General features: G+C 41.5%; 1 protein-coding gene across 8 annotated transcripts in view; it reads right to left on the reverse strand.

Annotated features, from left to right (window-relative positions):
- PLEKHM3 (pleckstrin homology domain containing M3) overlaps positions 1-27,759 on the reverse strand; it is a 200,189-nt gene that overhangs the window by 61,966 nt on the left and 110,464 nt on the right. For all 8 annotated transcript variants that reach the window (XR_015255487.1, XR_015255488.1, XM_086719460.1 and 5 more), the window contains one exon: positions 18,450-18,513. Coding sequence is in view for 6 of the 8 variants with exons in the window: in XM_086719460.1 (XP_086575586.1) it covers positions 18,450-18,513 (64 nt within the window). In the remaining 2 variants the exon portion in view is untranslated. The remainder of the gene's footprint in view (positions 1-18,449; positions 18,514-27,759) is intronic.

A 27,759-nucleotide genomic window follows, 5' to 3' on the forward strand; every position in this document is an offset into this window, starting at 1 on the left:
CTCCATGCCTAGCATGGAGCTCAATGCGGGGTTTGATCCCATGGCTCTGGGATCATGATCTGAGCCACAATCAAGAGTTGGACACTCAACCGACTAAGCCACCTAGGCGCCCCAGTCAACTACTATTTTAAATGTATTTTTAAAAATGCCAGTATTCGTGATTTCTGCTAAGCCATTTGGAAAAGCATTTTCTATTACACTTAATTTGCTTACATACTTCAATAAAAGTTCAGTGTGTGTGTGTGTGTGTGTGTGTGTGTATCTATATCTATCTATATCTTTATTGGTTCCCTTATCAGCCATATAAGGTAAATTATTATCTATGTCAGAGATGGAGAAACTGGGGTCATCTAAACTAGAAAAGATTGGCAGTAGTGGTAGAAAGAGGATGTGAAATATATGTCAGATTGTCCAGGTAGGGAATCCCCTTTGTAACATTTCAGAGTTTCTAATATTAAAGTGTTCTTGCTATTCATGGACAGCTTGAACTGTTAGAATAAAAAAGAGAAAGCACCTGTAGTCACGGGGTGCATGATAAAAGCCTTATTACGGTGTTGTAAATCAACTGAACTTCACGTATTTATAACACAATCTCATCATCTTGTGAGGTAGGTACTTTAATAATCCCCATTTTACAAATAAGGAAACTGAGGCATAATATGTTTAAGTAATCCGCTCAAGATCACACAGCAGGTAAGGGGTACAGCTAAGATGTAAACCCAAGCTGTCTGGCTCCAGGCTCCATGCCCTCAACAATTATGCTCCACTGCCTTTCAGAGGGCATGCTATAGCTGAACTATAGCGGTTACTGAAAATCAGTTGTCTGAACTCAGGACTAAATAGTCCTAAAGAAAAAAGAAAACACAAAAAGATTAATGTTAGTGAGATCTTCAGGTCACAAATGCTCACTTATGCAATATCGTGGCTCGAATTAACATACAGTCCCTTTTGAGCTCAGTCTCATACTTGTCTTCCTCTTCCTATAACTCATTTATTCATTCACTCCATATTTATTGGGCATTTCCTCTTGCCCAGGTATTCTTAGTAGTGGAGTGCAGGATGGATAAAGACTTGCATTCAAGGTTGAATTTTCCACGTACAGGTCATTTTTATTTTTATTTTTTTAAAGTAGGCTCCATGCCCAATATGGTGCTTGAACTCATGACCCTCAGATCAAGAGTCGCATGCTCTACCGACTGAGCCAGTATTTGTAAAGACTCTTACAAGCAGGCCTAAGAACGAACTCCGGTAATGTTTTATGTGGGGAATGCATAGCATAGTCTTGGCAAGAACCCTAAAACTGCACCGTCTCTGTTCCCAGTCTGGAAATTGGGTAGGCGCCTCCAGATCCTGGGTAGAGGGACTGCTCGTTTCCTCCTAAATGCATCTCCTTCCCACTCGGAGGACCCCGTCAGCATACTGCCCATCTAGAATGAGCACCTTGTCTTACACATTTTAAATCCACCACATCACAAAACGTGGTACCTAGCACTTCACAAATACTTAGAAGGTCATGAAACAGAGTCTATACATAAGTCAAGGAGTGCCTTCCTAAGGTGCTCCTAATCTTTTTGTTTTTTTTAAAGAAGCTACATATTTTTAGTGTGGTAAATATACATTACATTTACCATTTTAACCATTTTTAGGTATATCTCATAATCCCTTTTGATTGGTTACACTTCACTGACTACTTTTCAGAATACTGTAGCTTCTCCTCCACTAACCACTTCACGGGTAATAAAGTCACGATTCAGACAAGAAATTGGTTTTCCTAACTAGCACGGCTGGCCCCATTAGCCTCTTAGGAAGAATGGCTTCTTGCCTAGATAGAGATAACTTCAGTCCTCATGGTGCCCCTTCCATCCCCACCCTTGTTGTGTCCAGCAGCTAGCTCCGAGGCCTGAAGTTTCTTGGCCTTCCTCATCCTAAGCAGCTGAATCAACTTGTCTCTCCACCCCTTTCATTATCCCATTCTGTCCACCCTATCAGTGGGGTGGAGACTCCTAGCTTCTAAGTGTGCTGAAGAAAACCCCAAAGGCAAGAAACGAGAATAACTTGCTCCTGCTAACAAAACAAACCAGAATACACAGTAGGGGCCAAGACCTCACAGTAGCCGAGTTCCAAATCTTTCCTTATCCCAAGGAGACAGACTGCCTGCCTCTCTATTCTAAGCTCAGGCAATGTGGCTTAAGCAAAGTCATAGAGGAATTCAAGCCTCAAGATCCATTTTCAGCTTCTCCCAGATCCCCATGTGCCTTTTTATCCTTACTCCATCTTGCCCAGCCAAACGTGAAAGCCTGTGTAAAGACCATTGCATGTCTCACTTTGAAAGGACTTGAATGCCCTTATGAACTAGCTCCTGGCTGAAATCTTTGGTCCCATGGAGACAGAGAAAGCAGCAGCCAGTTGGAAAACAAAACAAACAAACAACGAAAAAAAAAGCGTTGTTATCTTTACGTCAAATTAAACTCAGATCTGCTTAATATCTTGGCCAACTTATGCCACAACTATTTTGGCCCTTTCCGCCACCCCAAAGCCTTCTGTGGCCAAAATGTACCATTGTGCTGCTGTTTGACACTGTGTGCCAGCAGGCTTCTGTGCCAAAGCCAAGTAACACCCTTCCTTCTTTGGGTTGTGGGGTAGCAGGGGAGGGTTTCTAATTCCTTTTGTGACCACTGACTAAGAGCTGAGTGGTCAACAATTTGGTAAATTATATACACACCTAAAATGTCAGCTGCATCAGATTTTTGTCCTCTATTCTTCCAGTAGCTGAAGGGAACCTTTAGGCTGAAGGCAATTCTAGAAGAGTTGGGTTTTCTAACCACATTCTGTGGGAGGGATGCTAGCAGAACTCCAGGCACGCCGGATCCTGAGCAGCAAAGACTCATCTTTGATAAGTATATATGCCAATGATTCAAACCAATGGCAAGTGATGAGAATTAAAAGTAGCCAGTTATGAACACACACACACTCGCGCACGCGTGCACACACACACACACACAGGGAGGGAGGGAGAAAGAGAGAGAGAGAGAGAAAGAGAGAGAGAGAGAGAAGCTCTACCACAAAGTCCTTTTTGGAAGCAGACTAGCTATAAATATATAAACACACACTGACACAGGTCAGCCTTAGTGATGACTATAGAATATGCTAAGTCCAAAATTTCAAAAAACAAAAGCAAATTCACAGTATCATAAGTCCATATGTAATTAGCCTGCTTTCCCATTTGTGCTATAATATATTCTGTGGGTTATCCAGTTCTTTGCTCTGGAAGGTTGCTGTTTTTGACAACTGGTCACTGGGTTGGACAGAATGAAAACATTTTGGCCACCACAGTAGTGGTTAAGACTGTAGAAACTTTAGGGGCTATGGACTATTTGGGGGAACCTGGGCAGGACTGGGCCTAAGCACTATGACCACAGCATCTACGCAGCGTCTCCCAGGCACTGGATTTTTACATATGTGGTGCTGGTACTCTGAGGCTGTGATGGGAACATTTATGTAGTTCTGTTCTCCTCATTGCCTTCTATTCTTTCCTTCTACCCAGTGATAAGACTTAGTGGAGCTTCAGCAACGGTAGGGCGTGGCCTTGCTGCCAGGTAGATCTTGGTATCAGGATGCCTCTAGAAATAAAGAAATGTTAGTGCTGGTGGCAAATAGTAAACGTAGTGGTTCAGAGTGTGTGCCCGCTGGAGAAGGGAATCCTTCAACTGCAGGGGTGATCGAGCAGCTGGTCGTATTTGTTATTCTTGGATTTGATAAGTCTGAAACATTTCATATAAAACGGAAACGAGAAGGTATGTACTAGAACAGGACAGCTTGGGTTTGAATCCCAGCTCCTCTACTTCAGCTAAATGACTTTGGGCAAGACATGAGTAATGATAGTACCTACCTCAGAGGGCTGTTGGGATTAAATGAGGTAATCTACATGGATTTAGAACAGGGTCTGGCCTCAAGTAAGCACTCTATAATAAAAGTCACATTTTTTTAAACATGTAATAAAACCCAGCTATGATCTAATTATTTAGTACAATGTTCTCATTTTACAAAGACTAAGTGCTGGAGGTATTATGTTACTTGGTAAAGGATGAACTATTGTTGTCCTGGGTTGTAGGTTTTCTGAATGTCTCTCTCCTCCCTCCTTGACTGAGTGCTATGAAATGGGAGGCCTTTGCCTTCGGTGAGAGTGCGCCTTAACAACTTTGGGGAAAAAGCAAGCAGCCTGAGAATCCTGGCCCTTTCTAGCTCCTTCTGTCTGTCAGATGATCCCCTGCCCTGCCCCCAGAGGGCAACAGACAGAAAAAAGAGAAAAAGATGAAACTCCAATTGGTAGTTTTACTACCTGTGATTACCTAGACTTTCTCTCTGCACCCTTGACCTCTGCTCCAGCCAAGAATCCATTCAACAACCTCCTTCCCTGAATTCCCTTTTTCTTCAGGTCTAAGCCTTCCCTTATGATGCCCCATTCTTTCAGTGTCCTTCATGCACACCCGAGCTGCAAGGGGCTCTCTGCTTTTAGCTCTGACACAAACTCCAACTCCTAGTTCACCAGATAACCTATCGAAGCTGCCCATTTAGGAGCAAACTCACTAGCTGGCATATTCTGCACATTTTTACTGGCCAACTTTTGTGTGCTGGGGACTATTCTAGCCGCCACTAGATTGTAAGGTATTAAGAAGGTAATTTGCTTTTAAGGGCTGTATAAAATCAGTATATTTAACTTGTTTTTGTAAGCTGCCCTTCAGATTAAGTTTGTGAAAAAGATTAAAACTGCTGTTTAAGGACAAAAAGTGAAAACATCAGTTGATCTTTGGCAAATGGAATCTTGACATTTGTCCCTTGATTGAAGGAGCAGCTATCTGGCTTTCACTCCATGTTCCTTGCTATGCTCAGAGCCTTGCTAGTTTATGAAAACTGGCAAGAAAATCCCAGAAAGTAGATAGACATGTAGAGTAGCTTCCACAACTTAATCACTTCCTAAGGATCATGGAACCAGGGTTCCTAGAGCTGGGAGAGGGGCTGTAAAAATTGTTTACCTCTACCTTTTCACTTCACAAATAAGGTAACTTAGGATTCTAGATATAAAGTAGTGAAGAGTCCGAGATTCTCCTCCTGGGTACGAATACTGTAAACAGCCAAAGCTTGAGGAAAAAAGTCATACAAGTTGGATGTACTGTGTGAAACTGTCATTTAAAGATGCCATGTATCTTTAACACAAGGGTTAAACAGGGTTGAGCATAATCCCTTTGGTGGTTAAAAATCCATTTAAGGGGCACCTGGGTGGCTCAGTCGGTTAAGCATCAGACTTTGGCTCAGGTCATGATCTCATGGTTTGGGAGTTCAAGCCCCACGTTGGGCTCTGTGCTGATAGCTTGGAGCCTGGAGCCTGCTTCAGATTCTGTGTCTCCCTCTCTCTGCCCCTCCCCTACTTGTGTCTCTGTCTCTCTCTCTCTCTCAAAAAATGAATAAACATTAAAAAAAATTTTTTTAATCCATTAAAAAAAACACCTCTGTTTTTGTAAAGCCATAAGAAGTGATAGGGATGGGGATATTTTCCGAGGTTATAAGCTGTGTTTCCACTCCTAAGATTTAATGGAACACAAGTATTCAGGGAGATGCGTGGAAGTTAAACACAATTCAACATCAGTTAATCCTAAGAGTATAGGCCCTTCAGTACAGGTCCCTTCCACCTGCACATTAAAGGAAGCTAGAAAGCCAATTACCCTCACAGCAGGGCCTCTCCCCTCCTGCAAAGGAAGAATGTACTGCAAATTCTACGGGTGCTTTACAAGCTGGTAAAACTATAATTGCAGGTGGGAAGGAAACATGGGTCCTTTTTATTTCTGCCAAAAGTTCAGTCTGGTAAGCTCCTCCCTTCTATAGCTACAGAAACAGTGTGGACTCAGTATTTTTTAAGCGTGCACGCGCGCACACACACACACAGCACATTCTAGGATTGTACAAAATTTAAAGAATGCTTTTTGTTAAAATTGAAGAGATTATCTGTGCACAACACCCCCCCGCCCCCACCCACCACCAAAAGGGCACTCATTCTTCAAAGAGACAAGTACTGAAGGTGCATACTGTTTTGGGGAAGCCAAAACTCAGCTTCTGGTTCAAGTGTTGAAGGTCTCCTAGCAAGACCAAAGAAAGATGGTGAAGCTAGGAGGCCAGTATGTGCTTCTGACTTGTTCTATCTAGCATGGCCCTCTGGGGAGTTCTTACTGCCTGGGCAGGAAGGGGGTGAGGGTGGGAGGCCTCGAAGTGCAGTTCCTCTGGGGAGGTCTGGTCTAAGACCACCCTAGAGGCAGGAGGAAGCCCACCCAGGGTTTCTCTTCCCTATCAAGGTGCTGGTCCGTGCAGTGACCGCAGTGCGGCTATGGTAGGATCCAGTGGCCGAGAGCCCCATGCAGAATCTGAGGGCCCAAACAGGTAGAACAAACATTACTTCTGCGGTGGCGGTTGCCCTCGGTATCCACAGATGCAGTGTCTTGCCACTGAAGAAAGCTACAGGGAGCCATTTAGGGAAGGCCCACCTCTCCTAGCAACACTAACCCCAGTACTTGGGCCACCAGTGAAGCTTGTAGCTCCTAGGCTCTGCGTGTCAAGCAGCATTGTAGGTTCACTCCTCTGAGCCTCACAGCAACTTTTGGGGAAGGTACCATTATTATCCCCGGCTTCAGAGATGAAGCTTTTTTTGAGTTATTAAGACAAATGATTAGTTGAAGGTCACCTAGTGAGTCTGGAGTGAGCTGGCATTCGAATATGGGCAGCCGGGCTCCAAGGCTCCAGTATATAATCCTGTTCCATCCAGCCCTTCTGCAATACCCAACACCAGGTATCCTTTGGAGACCTTTGCTCCAGGCAGAAACTTCATCCTATGTTGGCCTCGCCCTGGCCTGCTGGTCTCTGAAAAGCTCCCGACAGCCATGGTAATTTTGATTTCCATTTAATTTTTCCACCTCACGAAGCAGTGCCAGAGAGGGGGAATCTGGTGATAGTTTTTGAATATGATTCATTAACCAACAGCTCGAGGAAACGGAGGGCTTCCTTGCTGCCACCTGACCTTTGTCTTCAGCCTTCTAATGTTTGCACTGCTGCCCTGACCTCCCAAAGTGACCTGGACTAGCTGGCCTGTTTCCTCGTGTGTTCCTACTTCCAGAGCCCAGCTGTCGGCCTGTGCTAGTGTGTCAATTAGTATCTCAAGGGTTCAGGGTGGGGTCTGCAGCCTTTTGAGGAGCATAATCTAACACCAACCTCCAAATTCCTTCTCATAATTGAGCATTCATTAGTTCTGAAGGAACAAAAGCAAGCATTCTCTATTATAAAGCAGAGGTCAAAACCAGTGGCTGTGTTTTGTTTGGCCTGCAGAGTGTTTAAATATAAAGAAATTTCACATAAAAATGCGGATTTCCGGCTTCTCTTGGAAAACGGGAAGAGATGACAGCTCCGGAGCTACTGAGTAACAGCTGTCCCCTTCAGAGGAGGATGTACTCTGGCTCCTCGTCACGACCTGAAGCGTCTACTTGCGCCTGCGTCAGGCACAGATGCCATGCCACTTGCCTGGCCCCTGCGGAAGCCGGAGTCAACGTAACCCTGTGCTAAAGCCCCATTTCTCTTATTTCTCTCCTTTAAATGCAGAATGGAATGGTTAGGCTGCCCCTCCGATGTGCTTGGCATACCAGTACAGAACTGGGAGAGAATGTTCTGAGAGGGCAGGCGCTGTGCCTTCTCTATCCTGTCCCCAGCACTTGGCACAGGAAGTGCTTGGTACCTAATATGACATTCATCACTTGTTTCTTGTATGGGTAGATAAATGAATGACTGGCTCTTGGGAGAGAAGTGAATTTCTGACTGACAAGAAACCTGTTCAACAGCTAACAGAGGTCTGGGCTTATTAATGCTTCAGTAGCTTCCGGAATGACTGATGCTGCTCCTTCTACCTTTCCTTGATTTCTTGGGCTATAAAGATCTTCCCTGCTGTCACAAATGACTTTAATCTTGTTTAAAATTCCAGGAGCAAATGTGTTGATGGTTCACTAGGGCTTGGCCAGAAATTTCAAAACAAATAATGAGAAAAGCTGCCCCAGTCAGCTAACTTTTCCTCAGAAGGATGGGTGCGGTATTCTTGAAAAGCACCACGTTCCAAACGCAGATGGAACTGCAGCTCACCATCACGTGCAGCCAGTGGTGTCATCAAAGACACAAATGCTAATGCTGTCTTGTGAGTCTGCCATCCTCCCTCGTTCCATCCCTGCAGCAACATCCAGTGAATGAACTTGGTGAAAAGGCTAGAAACCTCCTTAGCCTTCAATACCTCACTAGACCGCCTTCTCAAGATCCCTCTGGCCCCTTGAAGACCAACTACAAATGTGGCAGAGTGGCTGGCATGAGGCATCAAGGGGTGAAATCCTGCTGGATGTCATTAGGTTGAACACAGTCATGGGCAGCCTCTACCAGAAGTTCTTGACACAAAGACAGAGTACAGGAGTTTGACCGTAATCAGTAAGACTCAGTAGTCCTTTCCTGAGAAAATGCGCTCTCAACTTCAAGGCCAGCATAACTCTGGGCATGTAGTTATGAGTATATGCTTAATTAACATCTAAATGAATGAATGAATGGATAGGTGTGCAGCCAAGGGTTTGGTGACTGAGAACTGGGCTCCTGCTTCAGGAGCACAGGTGGGATAGAAAAATTATGAACTCCATGCTCTCTGTAGCTCTAGCTTGGAGACTCAGATTTTTTATCACATTCATTCCTAAGGAAAGTCAAGTGATCCCATCATACATGTTCCATGAACGTGTGTTGGGACAATTTTTCAAAATAATCCTGAAGCATGCAGACGGAACATTCTTCAGAAATGTCAAATGTCAGTAATAAAACCTTTTTCCTGTTTGCCTCCCTGATAGAAACACTGTAGATTAGGTCACTGATGGCTTTGATGCTACCAAGGCCTGAAAGTTCTCCTCCCATTTCCCTCCGTCTGGCTTCAGCCTGGACCCTCACATTTCAACTCAGAGAGCTTCCTAGAGGCTGTGATCTAACAGCTGAGTTACTGGTGTTCCAGTGAGTACTGTTGCAAAACAAAATACCCCAAACCTAGTGGTGTAAGGCCATAATTTTATTCTCAGAATCTGTGAGTCAGAATCTCAGGCAGGAAATGGTGGAGATGGCTTTTCTCCGCTCCATGATATCTGTTGCCTCTGCTGAGAAGAGTTGAAAGCTAGAGGCCGGAATCCTTTGAAAGTATCTTTACTCACATGCCTAGTGGCTGATGACGGCTGTCCGCCAGGACTCAGTGGGGCTGTCAGCTAGAATGACTACATGTGGCCTCTCTTTGCGGTCTCTGTGCATGAGCTGGTTTGGGCTTCCTTACAACATGGTGGCTGCTTCCAAGAGTGTGAGATTACTCAGGGGGGGCTGCCTGCTTAACACGTACACTCCTAGGGTACAGCAGAGAGAACACTGGACAAGGAGGCAGGAAAGTTTGGTTTCAGTCTTGGTTCGGTCACTTAGCAGAAGCTGCGCAGCTCTGGCAAGCCAGCTAGTTTATCTACATCTGCATTCTTGCCCATGAAATGGACATGAGACAAGGCAGAGCTGCCGACCTCACAAGGTTGTTTTGGAAAGAATGCTTTTTAAACGGGAAAAAATACATTCAAAATACATACGTAAAAGAAGTATACAGATAGGACAGGCTGCTATTATAGGATATGATGGGTTTAAACATGTTTATGGGACGCCTGGGTGGCTCAGTCGGTTAAGTGTCCAACTTTGTCTCAGGTCATGGTCTCATGGTTTGTGGGTTCGAGCCCCGCATCAGGCCCTGTGCTGACAGCTCGGAGCCTGGAGCCTGCTTCGGGTTCTGTGTCTCCCTCGCTCTCTGCCCCTCCCCTGCTCATGTTCGGTCTGTCTGTCTGTCTCTCTCAAAACTGTAAGCTCTCTGGTTGTGGCAGTGCACTTCTCCTCGGGTGTGGGCCCAAGTTAGTGACTTATGTCAAACAAATAGAATATGGCAGAAGTGATGGCTATCTGACTCGAGAGGCAAAGACCCACAAAGAGTAGCCTCTGCTGGCTTTCACTCACTCAGATCCCCCACAAGGCAGCAGGTGGCAGGGCCCACATGAGGAGGGGCAGAGGGCTCCCATCAATGGCCAGCACCAACTTTCGGCTGCTGTGGAAGTAACCCACCTTGGAAGCAGATGCCCTGGCCCCAGTCAGGGCTTCTTCCAATGACTGTGGCCCCAAATGACACCTGGGCTGCAGCCTCCAAACAGCCTGAACCCAAAATGCCCAATTAGACTGCTCCCACTTTCCTGCCCCGAGAGACCTGGGAGACCAGGGTTTACTTCTGTTTTAGTTACTGAGTTTTGGGGTAATCTGTTAAACAGAAATAGGTAACTCGTGCACGGAACTAGGCCCCACTGAGCAACTGCCACTGTGACAGTTATCTGACCACGTGACAGATTAGTTTTGATGGCAGTTCATTCTTGCCTGTTCCTAGCGACTAGCAACATTTGTGTGTGAAGCGGCAGGCTGAGGGGCCAGGCAGGGAGGGTCTGATTCCACCAATGGTAAGATCGATGCTAACCTTACTCTGTCTATATCTTTAAGTAAAGTGTTTTTGAAAGCAGGCCTTTGCCTAGTCAGTAATATAACTGCTTCTTAATGTTGATTTTTGAGAGAGAGCATGCACGTGCAAGCAGGGGAGGGGCAGAGACAGAGAAAGACTCTCAAGCAGGCTCCTCACTGTTAGCACAGAGCCTGATGCAGGGCTCGAGTGCACGAGCCATGAGATCATGACCTGAGCCGAAATCAAGAGTCGGATACTCAACCGACTAAGCCATCCTGGTGCCCCATAACTGCTTTTTTATAAATGGGAAACAACAATAATACAACCCCCAAATCAACAACAACAACAAAATCCCAGCTGGTTGGAAGCCATAGTAGAAGCAGAGCCAGGAAACTAGATTCCAGGAAAGTGATCTCCATCAGCCCTGACTGAGCACCACCTACCTCTGTGGCTGCGACCTCCCCTATGGTCATGCTGTTTATACTTCCAGGGCTCACATTTAACTTCTGGAATCCTTATCTCAACTGAGTTCTTTCTCAGCTGGAGACTGAGGCTCTCTATCCAGCACTTACAACACATGGTCCTCTTTCTGGCCTGGTTGCCCAAGAAGGGCAATACTTTGCCCTTAGCTAACCACGTTTTCTGCCACAGCCCACCTTCCCCAATCCTTTACTGTGTCTCTGGACCAGGTGCGTGGATGTAGTCGGGTGTGGGGCCTGGGTCTGCAGACAGACAAAGTGTTCTCCGAGCAAAGAAAGACTAACCAGCTGGCGTAAAGAACAATCTGTATCACTACCTTGTTAATCACCTGCTTTAGCTCAGCTAACTGGCCCCATCACCAAAACACCAAAAAAACAGTAGTCAAGATCAACAAAACTCCAGAGATTTAAGGCCTCTGCCAAGGAGTCAGCAGACCCAGCTTCCAGCCCAGGCACTTAGCAGTGGTCGTCACTCCTCCCTCCCCCAAGATCTGAAACCCCCTGGAAGACTGAATTCGAGGCCTGGACTATTCAGCACCTACTCAAGATACACCTCTCCTGAGAAACAGTGAGTTTTCCATTTGCTCTGATGCCAATCTATGAATGCTTCAAAGAATGACATTCAATTCTTCCCTGTACCCCTTGCACACTTTTAAAAAACCTGCTTATTTAAAAGGCATGATGTGTGCCCTCCCCTCCCCCAAGTAACTTACAGTCTTTTCTAGCTCACTGAGTAGAACAACGGTGACTAAAGTAGCTAAGGAAGATTTAGTGATGTTTTCACGGAGGCCCCACTCCTATCTTGCCCCAGATCACCCCAGAAGCTTCTGAGGGCAGTGGTGGCTGCAGCGGACACAGGCCCTGGCCAGGGAACAACACAGGCAAGCTGTCACACTTTGTTTTTCTGCTTGTTAAGTCCAAGCGCTCCTAATTAGTTACCCTGCCCGCTAATGCCTGGGTGGACAATGGTCCGGGGATCAGGGGTGCTGAGAGGCTGTGAATACAATTCCTCAGGCTGCTGAGGCTTGGAGACTGGTGACTCGGTTGTGGGCACCAAGGCGCTGTGCTCCTGTGGACTGTGGATTCAAAGATGTCAGCCTCGTGTGAAGAAAGGTCATCACCTGTTGCTTCTTCGGTGAAAGGGCAGCTGTGCTGGGTGCCCACTTAGGCTCGGCCTTTGTCTGCTGACAAACAGTGCCCACAGAGAATAACTTTCTCTGATTGTTTGCTTGGTGGGGCAGGGCCGTGCAAGATCACTCACACACTTCCTCAAAGAGGAATTCAGCAAAGCATGTTTTTAAAAAATGGCCTCAAAATGTCTTAAACATTGCCTTTTAGTGGCTGCACTCACTAGCTAGGAAAGAGTAGATAATCTTCACGGTAGGACCCAATTCTGACAAATGTTTAGGTCACAGAGATGACAATTCCTAAGTCATATGGGTATGGGGCAAAAAAGTTAACTGAAAAGTCAGCTAGCTGTCTAGGAATGTTTAGTGTGCAGAAAGTTTGCAACAGTAAACAATGTGCCATTATCCCAATACAAAAAAGGTGTAGATTCTTACTTGGTTTTAGAATTCTGTACATTGTTGTTTTATAGAGCAGCATTAGAGTTTGGTTTAGGGGCTAAAACTAGTTTGCTTTTCTTTGGGGGACAGAGTGTGCTAATAAGTTTGGGGATAGTGAATGTATCCATCCATCCATCCATCTATTGATACATCAAATATTCACATGCCTAGTTGCTTAACGTAAGTGTTTACTGCTTTAGCATAAAGCAAGCAGTTCAGACCATTCTAGGCAACTCTAGAAAGGTAGTATGCATTTGATTTACTCCTCTCTCTTTTCATGGCTCTTAAGTGCTATGGGCCCTCCCCTCTGGCATCCTTCCCACTTTACATCTTGTTAGTAAGTACTCCAAATTCCAGACTGTTCCATCCTTTTTGCATCATCATATCTGTTGAAGTATATCTCCTCTTGAATATCATCCTGTGCTTTCAACTTATTAACAAGACAAAAGAACTTGTGACAAAATAATTTATTCTTCTCAGGTAGTATTTTGTATTAACTGGAATCTAAATTGCCTTAACTTGAAGGTAAGGTCTAGTTTGAAATTGAGGGCTGGGAGAAGGTGGATGATGGGGAAATCAGCTCCTCAGATTGTCCCACAACAGCGGGGTGCGTGTTGGGGGGTAGGTGGTAGGCAGTGGAGGGAGTCGATGGGAGGGGCTGCTTTAACCAACTGCCTCACCCATGGGATCCTCCAGTATCCTTTCTCATGAATCATGTACAAATAGAATCATTCAATGCTTAGCTTACATATGCCCCAAAGGTGAGTAACACCAGAAGAGTTAGTCATTAATATACATTTTTAGGTTTTGTCACAAGAGCACAGGTAGCTAAAATTTAGAAGTTAAATCTGACCTTTCCTTTCGGCAAACAGAAGGAACTTGAGAAGAATTCTCCTATCACTTACACAGTCTGGGGAATGAGCTATTAAACCAGGGTTCTGATTTGTTCCTTAAGAGCAACAATAATCTCTTGAATGTTAACTTACATATACTAATGTATTCTATTGGTAAAATGTGGAATTTTCCTATCAGCAATGTAAGTAAGAAGATGGTCTGTCGCGTACTTTACAGGGAAAGGGGAGAGCTACTGCAGAAAGCTAATGCATTGAGAGTTATGGTATTGTTCCTGCTGATTCCTTGGGGCTTATCTTTTTATCATATCCCTATCTTAATTTAGCCTTTCCATGGATTTGTGAAAATGCTGGACAGGCAGAAAATAACAAGACACAAATTATTTTCTACTTCCCCCTCTTGAAGTATCAAAGCAGGAGAAAGCTTTTAAAAAGCAGTGCCTCAGTTTCCCCCATTCAAAACATGCCTCAGTACTTGTTCATTCATTGATATATGCTTAGTCCTTGTCTGCCAAATCCTTTATAAGGAACTGCTCTGTCATTTAAAAAACAAAGCAAACACTGCAATCACACCTCCTGAAAGAAAGCTTCTGCTTATGATTCTATTTGGATCAGTCAGTGAAGCATCTGACTCTTGACTTCAGCTCAGGTCATGATCTCATGGTTGCTGGGATCAAGCCCCATGTTGGGCTCTGTGCTGACAGTGTGGAGGTTGCTTGAGATTCTCTGTCTCCCTCTCTCTCACTCTCTCTCCTCCTCCACCGGTCACATGCATGCATACCTGCTCTCCCTCCCCCTCTCTCAAAATAAACATTAAAAAAAAAATCAACAATATATTATATTAGACTTATATTCAAAGAACATGGATTGAGTAAGTTTCTCCAACAGTATCTACTATCCTGGAGAGAGATTCACCTGAAATTCTAGACTTAAGGAATGATGGGCTCCAGTCAGTGCCCCTCTGAGTTCCTAGGATTTGGAGAGCCTCCGCCCCTGTCTTTTGCTGTCCTTGGACCTGCTACAAGGCAGGAGGAGTACTTGGTCCCATCTTCTGTGTTGCATGTTATAATGCTGCCAACTGATTATAGTCACGTAATGACTGTGTTGTTCAACTACTACCTTTATGAGGTGCTAGTAAAACCCAGTGAGCAACTTAATCACTGGTGAAATAAACAGACAACTGGGGACTCGGTACCAGCATGAGCTATAACCTTTGCTGATAATTGGCACTCATTGGCCAGCAAGCAGGCAACTACAGCTCCCAGAACAAGTGCAGGGAGCCTCTTCCGCTAAGCAGGGTCGGTCTGTGCGGTTCGTCTCCTCACACCCAAGCGTACAGATGTAAAGAAGAATGTGTGTAAAGGAGGCCACTAAGTTTAGAAAATGAGAAGCGGGGAGCAATTGGTCTTGAATGTAACATCAGAAGCATTCAGGTAGCTTGAAATCTCCAGCCACGTTGTTGAACTGAGTCTGTCTCCTCAACTTTGGGATTGTTACTTATATAAATGAAAACAGAGATATGAGAAGGAAGCAAATTTTTTGATACCAGAATTCTTCCAGCACCTTTATCTTAGGTATTACTAGTGTTTTGTGTACTTGTTATTTTAAGATTATAGACGCTTAAATCCTAAGTCCCCCTTTACCATGTTTCTTAAATTCTTACCTTGTTTGATTTTTGGTGATGTCCACACCATCACCAAATTCTTACCTTGTTTGATTTTTGGTTGATGTTCACATTTTGTTTTTTAAATAAATGCTAATGGGGGGCGCCTGGGTGGCGCAGTCGGTTAAGCGTCCGACTTCAACCAGGTCACGATCTCGCGGTCCGTGGGTTCGAGCCCCGCGTCGGGCTCTGGGCTGATGGCTCAGAGCCTGGAGCCTGTTTCCGATTCTGTGTCTCCCTCTCTCTCTGCCCCTCCCCCGTTCATGCTCTGTCTCTCTCTGTCCCAAAAATAAATAAAAACGTTGAAAAAAAAAATTTAAATAAATGCTAATGGGAAAAATCGAATTCACTGAGGAGCAATCTGTGGAGAGCAGTCTATGCCTTTGGGAAGGATATTTATGTTCTTGTCATTCAAGGTGTCTAACTCTTCAGTTACTTCCTGTAGCGTACCTTCTACCCCCTGCAAAATTTATAAACTGAAGTTCATTTTTCTGTAGTTATTTGATGTGCTAGATCTGCTTTTATAGAAACCTTTATTTTAGGAGTGCAGAGGGAAATGAAATGGGGGGGGAAATAACTTTAAAACTCCTAAAGCTGACATGAAACGGGATGACCGTGCAGCCACACACAGGACAGAAGGGGACAGGACAGCACAGGGCCGGCAGCTCCCTCAGTTAGGCTGGACTGCCTGCTGTCACTCACACTCTGTCACAGACCAATAGTGCATTTTTTTCTCCTCTTGTGCTCCCTTCTCTTACGTATTTGCAAGAACAGTCCGGATTCAGAAAACATGCCTGAAACTGAGAAACTAAGAGAAAATGGGGTGGAGGTGCCCTTCAGTACTGATAGCCTAGATGCGGACAGATCAAAAGCTAAATTCAATTTAAACCACCTCAGGCAGAAAAAGTAATTGAATTAAACTTCCTCTAAATATGATAAGTCTGAGGATCTTAAAACCAGGCACAAAGAACCAGGTTAGAGTGAGCTGTTGTGTATTAAATGGATGCACAGAGCTCTAGCCATCCCCCCAACCCGGGGAGTTTGATGAGCTGCTGATTGCCTCTATCGCTTTACTACTGAGGCTGAAAACTGATTAAGCTGCTTATGGGGCTCCAGGGGCTAATGGTCCAGCCCACCAGGAATACTGCTGTCACTGACTTAAGTGAGCTGTGTGGCATATGTGGTTTGATTATACAAGGGGGCGGTGCGGGGGGAGTCTGCAAGGCATAGGGAAACTTTAAATAGCAGGCTTTATCGTGCCAAATGGATACACTACTCTGATACCCCAAAATGAATATGGAATTGCTCTGATTCCTTCTCTTCATCTGGTAACCATTTTTGAAAGGCTTCCTCAGGGGTGCCTGGGTGGCTCAGTCAGCTAAGCCTCCGACTCTTGATTTCAGCTTAGGTCTTGAGATCGAGCCCCACATCAGGCTCTGCACTGAGAGTGGGGCTTGCTTGGGATTCTCTCTCCCTCTCTTTCTGCCCCTTCCCTGCCTGCATGGGCATGCACTCTCTCTCTCTCTCTTTCTCAAAATAAGCTTTTAAAAAAAAAGGCTTCCTCAAAAACTACTCACTTTGGAACCCACCCATTCTATTTTAAACCACCCTTACAAGACTATGTCCATGCCTTTAAACATACTTCTCAAATGGGTTCTCAGATATTATGATCAAGTGAAGTTCTAGAAAATAGATAAGTGTGTAATAGATATTTTAATCAACTTCTCCTTGAACACCACTGGGCAATTGTAATATACCTTTTCCCACCCCAGCCAGCAGATCATTGCCGCTCGATTAGGTAGTAAAGGGTATACAGGACTGAAGAATAGAACAAGCTGATATGTGCAAATAGGTTAAACTTGATGTACACATGGAAATTAAAACACTCCTATTCTCAGATCATTCCAACTAAATGCTCTAAAACTACTACTACCATTTAAAATAACTTTCCTCCCTCAGACTGTACAAAGAAAACACCAAAGTTTGAAGTTAAAAAAACAAAACAAAACACTTTAAAGTCTTGTAAAATGACTGAAGGATCTGAACAGTTTTTAAGCGGACCTTATTTCTGTGGGCGAAACCAGCAGAGGACAACGATGATAAACAAAAGAACAGAATCAGAACAATTTGAGATGCTTAGGAAGTTGTCACAATTATCTTTTTAATTGACTCTTGAAAGAATAGATAGATATATGGAAAGCTTTTAGCGTCTAAAAGCTTCTTAGGCAGTGAGTTGTTGATTTAAATGATTAACCAAAGCTTAACATATTCAGGACTTTGGGTTGAACACAAAAAATATTGGTTTTCATCTTGGTTGCTAACCTGGTCAATCATTAAAAGGACGAGCACTAATAAAAGTTTTAAAAGATGATTTTGACTCTTATATGATTTCTTATGTTTTATTAAACTTTAAGGTCCTCCCTTAAGTGACTTAAGCACAAGTCAAAGAGTTTCATACAGTCATTGCCTTTCAGATATTCTTTCTTTGCATAATTTTTTATTGAGATATAATTCACATACCATAAACTTCACTCTTCCAAAGTGGGTTTTAGTACATTCACAAAGTTGTGCAACCATCACCGTTATCATTCCAGAACACCTTGGTCAGCCTCAAAGGAAACCCCCAGGCCATCACCAGTCATTCCCTTGCTCTCCCCAGGTGCTGATAACCACTCATCTGTCCACTTTCTGTCTGTGGATTTGCCTATTTTGGACATTTCTTTTAAACAGAATCATACATATACTTTTCTGTCTCACTCTTTTCAGCATGATGTTTTCAAGATTCACCTATGTTGTAGCATGTATGTTGCTCCTTTTCATGGCCAAATAATATTCCATTGTGTGGATATATAGCATTTTGTTTATCTGCTCACCAGCTGATGAACATTGGGTTACTTCTATTCTTTGGTATTATGAATAATGCTGCTCTGAACATTGGTATACAAGTTTTACATGGACATAAGTTTTCAATTCTCTTGGGTATATTCTAGGAGTGGAACTAACTGCTGGTTCATATTGTAACTTGGTTTAACTTTTTGAGAGACCACCAAACTGTCTCCCAAAGTGGCTGTACCAACCAGTTCACATTCCCACCAACAATGTATGAGAGCTCCGGTCTCTACGTATCCTTGCCAGCATTTCTTATTGTCCTGTAATATTTTTTTATAGTAAATTTTTTTTCTCATTCTGAGTAGAAACTGATTATCAGGGCTTATGAAGAAACTACCCCAATGATGGCAGAATTCAGTACCTATACCATAATCAACAAAGACACTTTCCCAATGAGAAAAGAGCAATGAAATGGCCCTTCTGAGTGCTTACCTGCTGCAGATCAGCGAGGGAATACAGGTGGATCTGTTGAAGGAGGTATTCTCTGGGGAAAATTCTGAAAACAAGGACAGAAAGACAAATGAACTGTGTTGACTGCCACAAAACACACTTCCTGGTAAGTTTCAAAGTCTCATTCAAGATCCCTTTCCTCTACCTTCCTCCCTTTGCACCAACACTCCTCCTCCCAACAGTCTCTGAGGAAACTGTAACAATACCCACCCTTTTTCTTTCTAACAGATACTAAGATGGAAGTAAAAGTTTGGTCTTTGATTTTTTTTTTTTTTAATTCCTTAATGAGTTTATTTCAGGACAAAAAGAAGTAATGCTCTGTTTTTGTTATTTTTTTAATTGAAGTGTAGCTGACATACAATATTCTATTAGTTTCAGGTATTTAACAAAGTGATTGAATAGTTATATACATTATGAAGTGATCATTGTGATAAATCTAACTACCATCTATCACCATACAAAGTTGTTATGTATTAGTAACTACATTTCCTGTGCTGTACATTGCACCACTGTGTCTTATTTTATAACTAGAAGTTTGTACCTTTTAATCCCCTTCCCATCTATCATCCTTTACCCCACCCTCTCCCCTCTGACAACCACCATATTATTCCCTGTGTCTTTGAGTCTGTTTCTGTTTTGTTTGCTTTTTTTTAGTTTCCACATATAAGTGAAATCATACATCATTGGTATTTCTCTGTCCTATTTCACTTAGCATTATACCTTCTAGGTCCATCCATGTTTTTGCAAATGGGTAAGTTTCATTCTTTTTCATGGCTGGGTAATATTCCATTGTATGTAGATATTACCTCCTCTTAATCCATTCGTCTACTGATGGACATTTAGGTTGCTTCCCTATCTTGGCTGTTAAAAATAATATTGCAATGAATGTAAGAGTGCATATTCTTTTCAAATAAATTTTTTCTGTGGATAAATACCCAGAAGTAGAATTGCTGGATCATATGTTTTAGTTTTAGTTTTAATTTTTTGAGGAACCTCCATACTGTTTTCCATGTTGACTGCAGCAAATTACATTCCTATCAATAGTACACAAAGGTTCCCTTTTCTCCATATCTTCACCAACATATGTTACTTGTCTTTTTTATCCTAGCCATTCTGACAGATGTGAGGTGATGTCTCATGGTGGTCTTGATTTACATTTCCCTGATGATTAGTGATGTTGAGCATCTTTTCATGTGTCTGTTGGCCATCTGTATGTCGTCTTTGGAGAAATGTCTTCAGATTCTTTGCCTATTTTTTAATTGATTTGTTTTTATGATATTGAATTGTGAGTTCTTTATATATTTTGGATATTAATCCCTTATCAGCTATGTAATTTGCATATCTCTTTTCCCATTCAGTAGGTTACCTTTTTGTTGATGGTTTTCTTCAGTGTGCAAAAGTTTTTTAGTTTTATGTAGTCCCATTTGATTTTTTTGTTTGTTTTTGCCTTTGCTTTTGTTGCCTTTGCCTGAGGACACAGATCCAAAAAAAAATAATGTTAAGATCAATGTCCAAGAACCTATTACCTATGTTTTCTTCTAGGAGTTTCGTGGTTTCAGGCCTTACATTTAAGTCTTTACTCCATTTTGAGTTTATTTTGTATATGATATAAAAAAAATGGTCCAGTTTTCCCAACATCATTTATTGAGGAGATTGTCTTTTCCCCATTGTATGTTCTTGTTTCCTTTGTTGAACATTAATTGAACATCTAAGCATGGGTTTATTTCTGGATTTTCTCTTCTGTACCATTAATTAATGCATTTGTTTTTGTGCCACTGCCATTGCATTTTCATTATGATAGCTTTGTAGTATAGTTGGAGATCAGGGCTTTGTTCTTTCTGAAGATTGCTTTGGCTATGCAGGGTCTTTGTAGTTGCGTACAAATTTTAGGATTACCTGTTCTAGTTTTGTGAAAAATGGCATAAGTATTTTCATAGAGATTCCACTGAATCTGCAGACTGTCGGTCAGATTTGGATGTATGGACATTTTAACAATGTTATTTGTTCCAGTCCATGGTATGTCTTTCCATTTATTTGTATTGGCTTCAATTTCTTTCATCGGTGTTTTACCATTCTCAGTGTACAGGTTTTTCATTTCCTCAATTAAAGTTATTCCTAGGTATTTTATTCTTGATGCAACTGTAAATGATATTGTTTTCATAATTTCTCTTTCTGATAGTTATTAGTGTATAGAATTGCAAAAGATTTCTGTATATTAATTTTGTTTCCTGCAACAGTACTGAATTCATTTATTCTAATCATTTTTTAGTGGAGTCTTTAGGGTTTTCTTTTTTTTTTATTTTTTTATTTTTATTTATTTTTTTTTTTAAACGTTTATTTATTTTTGGGACAGAGAGAGACAGAGCATGAACGGGGGAGGGGCAGAGAGAGAGGGAGACACAGAATCGGAAACAGGCTCCAGGCTCTGAGCCATCAGCCCAGAGCCCGACGTGGGGCTCGAACTCACGGACCGCGAGATCGTGACCTGGCTGAAGTCGGACGCTTAACCGACTGCGCCACCCAGGCGCCCCTAGGGTTTTCTATACATAGTGTCGTGTTATTTGCAAATAGTCACAGTTTTACTTCTCTTTTCCAATTTGGATGCCTTTTTTTTTTTTTTTTTTGATTGTTATAGCTAGGACTTCCAATACTATGTTGAATAAAAGTGGTAAGATTGAGGGGCACCTGTGGGGCTCAGTTGGTTGAGCATCCAACTCTTGATATTGCCTTGGGTCATGGTATTACAGTTGTGGGATCAAGCCCCACATCAGGCTCTGTGCTATGTGCAGCCTTCTTAGGATTCTCTCTCTCTGCCCCACCCCCCCCAAAAGTAAACAATAAACATAAAAAATTTATTTTAATTAACTAATTAATTAATATAATTTATTGTCAAATTGGCTAACATACAGTGTATTCAGTGTGCTCTTGGTTTTGGGGGTAGATTCTCGTGATTCATCGCTTACATACAACACCCAGTGCTCATCCCAACAAGTGTCCTCCTCAATTCCCATCACCCCTTTCCCCCTCTAACGCCCCCGCCCAAATCAACCCTCAGTTTGTTCTCTGTATTTTAGAGTTTCTTAAGGTTTGCCTCCCTCCCTCTCTGTTTTGTAACTATTTTTTCCCCTTCCCTTCCCCTAGGGTCTTCTGTTAAGTTTCTCAAGTTCCACATTTGAGTGAAAACATGATATCTGTCTTTCTCTGACTGACTTATTTAACTTAACATAGTACCCTCCAGTTTAATCCACATTGCTGAAAATGGCAGGATTTCATTCTTTCTCATTGCCAAGTAATATTCCATTGTATGTATAAACCACATCTTCTTTATCCATTCATCAACTGATGGGACATTCAGGCTCTTTCCATAATTTAGCTTTTTTTGAAAGTACTGCTATAAACATTGGGGTACATGTGCCCCTATGAATCAGCACTCCTGTATCCCTTGGATAAATTCCTGGTAGTGCTATTGCTGCATTGTAGGGTAGTTCTATTTTTAATTTTTTGAGGAACCTCCACACTGTTTTCCAGAGTGGCAGCACCAGTTTGCATTCCCACCAACAGTGCAGGAGGGTTCTCTTTTCTCCACATCCTCACCAGCATCTGTTGTTTTCTACGTTGTTAATTTTAGCCACTCTGACTGGTTTGAGGTGGTATCTCAATGTGGTTTTGATTTGTATTTCCCTGATGATGAGTGATGTTGAGCATGTTTTCATGTGTTGGTTGGCCATCTGGATGTCTTCTTTGGAGAAGTGTCTATTCATGTCTTCTGCCCATTTCTTCACTGGATTATTTGTTTCTTGAGTGTTGAGTTTGGTAAGGTCTTTATAGATTTTGGATACTAGCCCCTTATCCGATATGTCATTTGCAAATATCTTTTCCCATTCCATCAGTTGCCTTTTAGTTTTGTTGATTGTTTCCTTTGCATTGCAGAAGGTTTTTATCTTGATGAGGTCCCAGTAGTTCATTTTTGCTTTTATTTCCCTTGCCTTTGGAGACATGTTGAGCAAGAAATTGCTGTGGCTGAGGTCAAAGAGGTTGTTGCCTGTTTTCTCCTCTAAGGTTTTGATGGTTTCCTGTCTCACATTTAGGTCTTTCATCCATTTTGAGTTTATTTTTGTGTATGGTGTAAGAAAGTGGTCCAGTTTCATTCTTCTGCATGTTACTGTCTAGTTTTCCCAGCACCATTTGCTAAAGAGACTGTCTTTTTTCCATTGGATACCCTTTCCTGCTTTGTCAAAGATTAGTTGGCCATACATTTGTGGGTCCAATTTTGGGTTCTCTATTCTATTCCATTGGTCTATGTGTCTGTTTTTGTATCAATACCATACTGTCTTGATGATTACAGCTTTGTAGTAGAGGCTAAAGTCTGGGATTGTGATGCTTCCTGCTTTGGCTTTCTTTTTCAGCATAACTTTGGCTATTTGGGGTCTTTTGTGGTTCCATACAAATTTTAGGATTGTTTGTTCTAGCTCTGAGAAGAATGCCTGTGCAATTTTGATTGGGATTGTACTGAATGTATAAATTGCTTTGGTTAGTACTAACATTTTAACAATATTCTTCTAATCCATGAGTATGAAATGTTTTTCTATTTTTTTGTGTCTTCTTCAATTTCCTTCATAAGTTTTCTATAGTTTTCAGCATACAAATCTTTTACCTCTTTGGTTAGGTTTATTCCTAGGTATTTTATGGTACTTGGTGCAATTGTAAATGGGATCAATTCCTTGATATCTCCGTTGCTTCATTATTGGTGTATAGAAATGCAACCAATTCCTGTACACTGATTTTATATCCTGCGACTTTGCTGAATTCATGTATCAGTTCTAGCAGCTTTTTGGTGGGATTTTTCGGGTTTTCCACGTAGAGTATCATGTCATCTGTGACAAGTTAAAGTTTGGCTGCTTTGCCAATTTGGATGCCTTTTATTACATTTTGTTGTCTGATTGCTGAGGCTAGGACTTCCAACACTATGTTAAACAACAGTGGTGAGGTGAGAGTGCACATCCTTGTCGTGTCCCTGATCTCAGGGGGAAAGCTCTCAATTTTTCTCCATTGAGGATATTAGCTGTGGGCTTTTCATATATGGCTTTTATGATGTTAAGGTAGGTTCCTTCTGTTCGGACTTTCTTGAGGGTTTTTATTAAGAAAGGATGCTGTATTTTGTCAAATGGTTTTTCTGAATCTATTGACAGGATCATATGGTTCTTATCCTTCCTTTTACTAATGTGATGTATCACATTGATTTGTGAATATTGAAACAGCCCTGCAGCCCAAGAATGAATCCCACTTGATCATGGTGAATAATTCTTTTAATACGCTGTTGAATTCGATTTGCTAGTATCTTGTTGAGATTTTCTGCATCCATGTTAATCAGGGATATTGGCCTGTAATTCTCCTTTTTTTTGTGGGGTCTCTGTCTGGTTTGGGAATCAAGGTAATGCTGGCTTCATAGAATCAGTCGAGAAGCTTTCCTTCCATTTCTATTTTTTGGAACAGCTTAAGAAGGATAAATGTTAACTCTGCTTTAACTCTGGTAGAATTACTCTGGGAAGCCATCTGGCCCAGGACTCTTTATTTGTTGGAAGATTTTTGAAAACTGATTCAACTTCTTCTAGACTAGTTATGGGTCTATTCAAGTTCTCTATTTCTTCCCATTTGAGTTTTGGTAGTGTGTGGATATCTAGGAATTTGTCCATTTCTTCCAGATTGTCCACTTTGTTGGCATACATTTTTTCATAGTATTCTCTGGTAATTGTTTGTATTTCTGTGGTGTTGGTTGTGATCTCTCTTTCATTCTTGTTTTATATATTTGGGTCCTCTCTTTTTTTCTTTTTGAGAAGTCTGACTAGGGGGTTATCAATTTTGTTTATTTTTTCAAAAAACCAGCTCTTAGTTTGATTGATCTGTTTAATGTTTTTGTTGTTGTTGTTGTTTTTTGGGTTTTTTTTTTTTTTTTTTTGGATTCTACATTGTTTATTTCTGCTATAGTCTTTATTATTTCTCTTTTTCTGCTGGCCTTGGGGTTTCTTTGCTGTTGTGCTTCTAGTTCCTTTAGGTGTGCTGTCAGATTTTGTATTGGCGATTTTTCTTGTTTCTTGAGATAGGCCTGGATTGCAATGTATTTTCCTCTTAGGACTTCTTTTGCTGCATGCCAAAGGGTTTGGACTATTGTGTTTTCATTTTCATTTGTTTCCATATATTTTTAAATTTCTTCAATTGCCTGGTTGACCCATTCATTCTTTAGCAGGGTGTTCTTTAACCTCCATGCATTTGGAGGTTTTCCAAACTTTTTCTCATGGTTGATTTCAAGTTTCATAGCATTGTGATCTGAAAGTGTGCATGGTATGATCTCAATTCTTTTTGATTTATTGAGAGCTGTTTTGTGACCCAGTATGTAATCTATCCTGGAGAATGTTCCATGTGCACTTGAGAAGAATGTGTGTTCTGCTTTTGGATGAAAAGTTCTGAATATATCTTTCCAGTCCATCTAGTCCAGTGTATCATTCAAGGTCACTGTTTCTTTATTGATTTTCTGCCTAGATGATCTGTCCATTGTTGTAAGTGGAGTATTAAAGTCACCTGTAGTTACTGCATTCTTATCAATAAGATTGTTTATGTTTGTGATTGATTTATATATACAGGTGTTCTCAAATTGGGTGCATAAACATTTATAATTGTTAGCTCTTCTTGATGGATAGACCCTGTAATTATTATATAATGCCCTTTTTCATCTCTTGTTACAGCCTTTAAAGTCTAGTTTGTCTGATATAAGTATGGCTACTCCAGCTTTCTTTTGACTTCCAGTAGCATGATAGATGGTTCCCCATCCCCTCACTTGCAATCTGAAGGTGTCCTCAGGTCTAAAATGAGTCTCTTATAGACAGCATGTAGATGAATCTTGTTTTTTTATCTATTCTGATACCCTATGTCTTTTGTTTGGAGCATTTAGTCCATTTACATTCAGCGTTATTATTGAAAGATACGGATTTAGTGTCATTGTGTTATCTGTAGATTTCATGCTTGTGGTGAGGTTTCTGGACCTTTGCAGTCTTTACAGCATTGCACTCACAGACTCCCCCTTAAGATCTCTTGCAGGGTTGGTTTAGTGGTCACAAACTCCTTCAGTTTTTGTTTGTCTTGGAAAGCCTTTATCTCTCCTATTCTGAATGACAACCTTGCTGGGTAAAGGATTCTTGGCTGCATATTTTTCCTATTCAGCACATTGAATATTTCCTGCCACTCCCTTCTGGCCTGCCAAGTTTCAGTGGACAGGTCCGCTACTACCCTTATGTGTCTACCCTTATAGGTTAAGGCCCGTTTGTCCCTAGCTGCTTTCAGAATTCTCTCTTTATCTTTGTATTTTTCCAGTGTCACTGTAATATGTTGTGGAGACCTATTCTTGTTACATCTGAAGGGAGTTCTCTATGCCTCCTGGATTTGCATGTCTGCTTCCTTCCCCACATTGAGGAAGTCCTCAGCTATAATTTGTTCAAGTAAACCTTCTGCCCCTTTTTCTCTCTCTCTTCTTCTTCTGGAACTCCTATGATACAGATATTATTACGTTTCATTAAATCACTTAGTTCTCTAATTCTCCCCTCATGGTCTATTATTTTTTTTAATCTTTTTCTCAGCTTTATCATTTTCCATAATTTGAATAAAAGGTGTAAGAGTGAGGGGCGCCTGGGTAGCTCAATTGGTTGAACTTCCAACTCTTGATATTGGCTTGGGTCATGGTCTTGCAGTTGTGGGATCAAGCCCTGTCAGGCTCTGTGCTAGTGTGCAGCCTACTTGGGATTCTTTCTCTCTTTCTGCCCCTCCCCCCATCAAAGGTAGACAAAGTAAACATTAAAAAAATATTTTTTTAAAAAGTGGTGAGAGTGGGCATCTTTGTCTTGTGTCTGATCTTAAAGGAAAAGCTTTTAGCTTTTCACCATTGAGTATGATGTTATTTGTGGGTTTGTCATATATTGCTTTTATCATGTTGAGGTATGTTCCTTCTAGACTCACTTTGTTGAGTTTTTATCGTAAGTGGATGCTGAATTTTGTCATGCTTTTTCTGCATCTATTGAGATAATTATATAATTTTTATCCCTCTGTTTACGTGGTTTATCATGTGGATTATCTGTGTATTTTTGGATATTGAAACTTCCTTGAATCCCTGGAATAAATCCCGCTTGATCACTGCCTATTATCCTTTCAATATATTACTGAATTTGGTTTGCTAATATTTTGTTGAAGATACTTGTACGTATGTTCATCAGTGATACTGGCCTGTAATTTTCTTTTCTTCCTTTTTCTTTTTCTTTTCTTTTTCTTTTCTTTCCTTCTTTCTTTCTTTTCTTTTCTTCTTTCTTTCTTTCTTTCTTTCTTTCTTTCTTTCTTTCTCTCCTTTTCTTTTCTCTTTTCTTTTCTCTTTTCTTTTCTTTTCTTTTCTTTTCTTTTTTCTTTTCTTTTCTTTCTTGACCATCTTTGTCTGGTTTTGGTATTAGGGTAATGCTGGCCTCATAGAATGTGTTTGGAAGTATTCTTTCTCTTCTTTTTTTTTTTTTTTTTTTTTTTTTTTTTTTTTTTTTTTTTGGCAATAGTTTGAGAAGGATAGGTGTTAACTCTTTTTTAATGTTTAGTAGAATTCACCTATGAAGCCATCTGGTACTGGACTTTTATTTGCTGGAAATTTTTGATTACTGATTCAATTTCACTATTTATAATTTGTCTACTCAGATCTTGCATTTCTTCTTGATTCAGTCTTAGAAGATTGGGCATTTCTTGGAATTTATCTTGACCTTTGACTCTAATGCAATCCACGGTGGGTTAGAACATCAGGTTTCTTGCACTAGCTGTGTCTCTCACAGGTTGTGTCATCTCAGGCAAATCCTAAAACCCACCTAGCTCCAGCTTCTTCAATGTTTAATAAAGACTACTGAACATGATGTTTTTAAACATCTTTCCAGTTCTATGCCTAAATTACTAGATTATGGAATTGAGAAAATCGGTGTGGCAACCTGTGTGTCTTTGTCTAGAGGGTTTTATGGCTTTCTTTAATGGGGACAATGGTGCTTGATATCACATTAATGAACTATCCTCTTGCATATATCATGACGAATTTTAGTGCATAGGTACAGAAGGGACTAATGGGGTGAAATATTTCAAATTGGGATTCCCTGACAGAGTCTAATATATTTAGCTGCTGTCAATTTACAGTATCTGGATAAATGACTGTGAACAGAGAAAAAAAAACAATGGATTCTGGACAAAAATCATACCAAAGTATAGACAGTTAGAACCCTCCCGACCA

The sequence above is a fragment of the Puma concolor genome, chromosome C1 (genome assembly GCF_028749965.1).
Source record: "Puma concolor isolate L17-30 chromosome C1, mPumCon1.1.hap2, whole genome shotgun sequence".
NCBI classification, from domain to species: domain Eukaryota; kingdom Metazoa; phylum Chordata; class Mammalia; order Carnivora; family Felidae; genus Puma; species Puma concolor.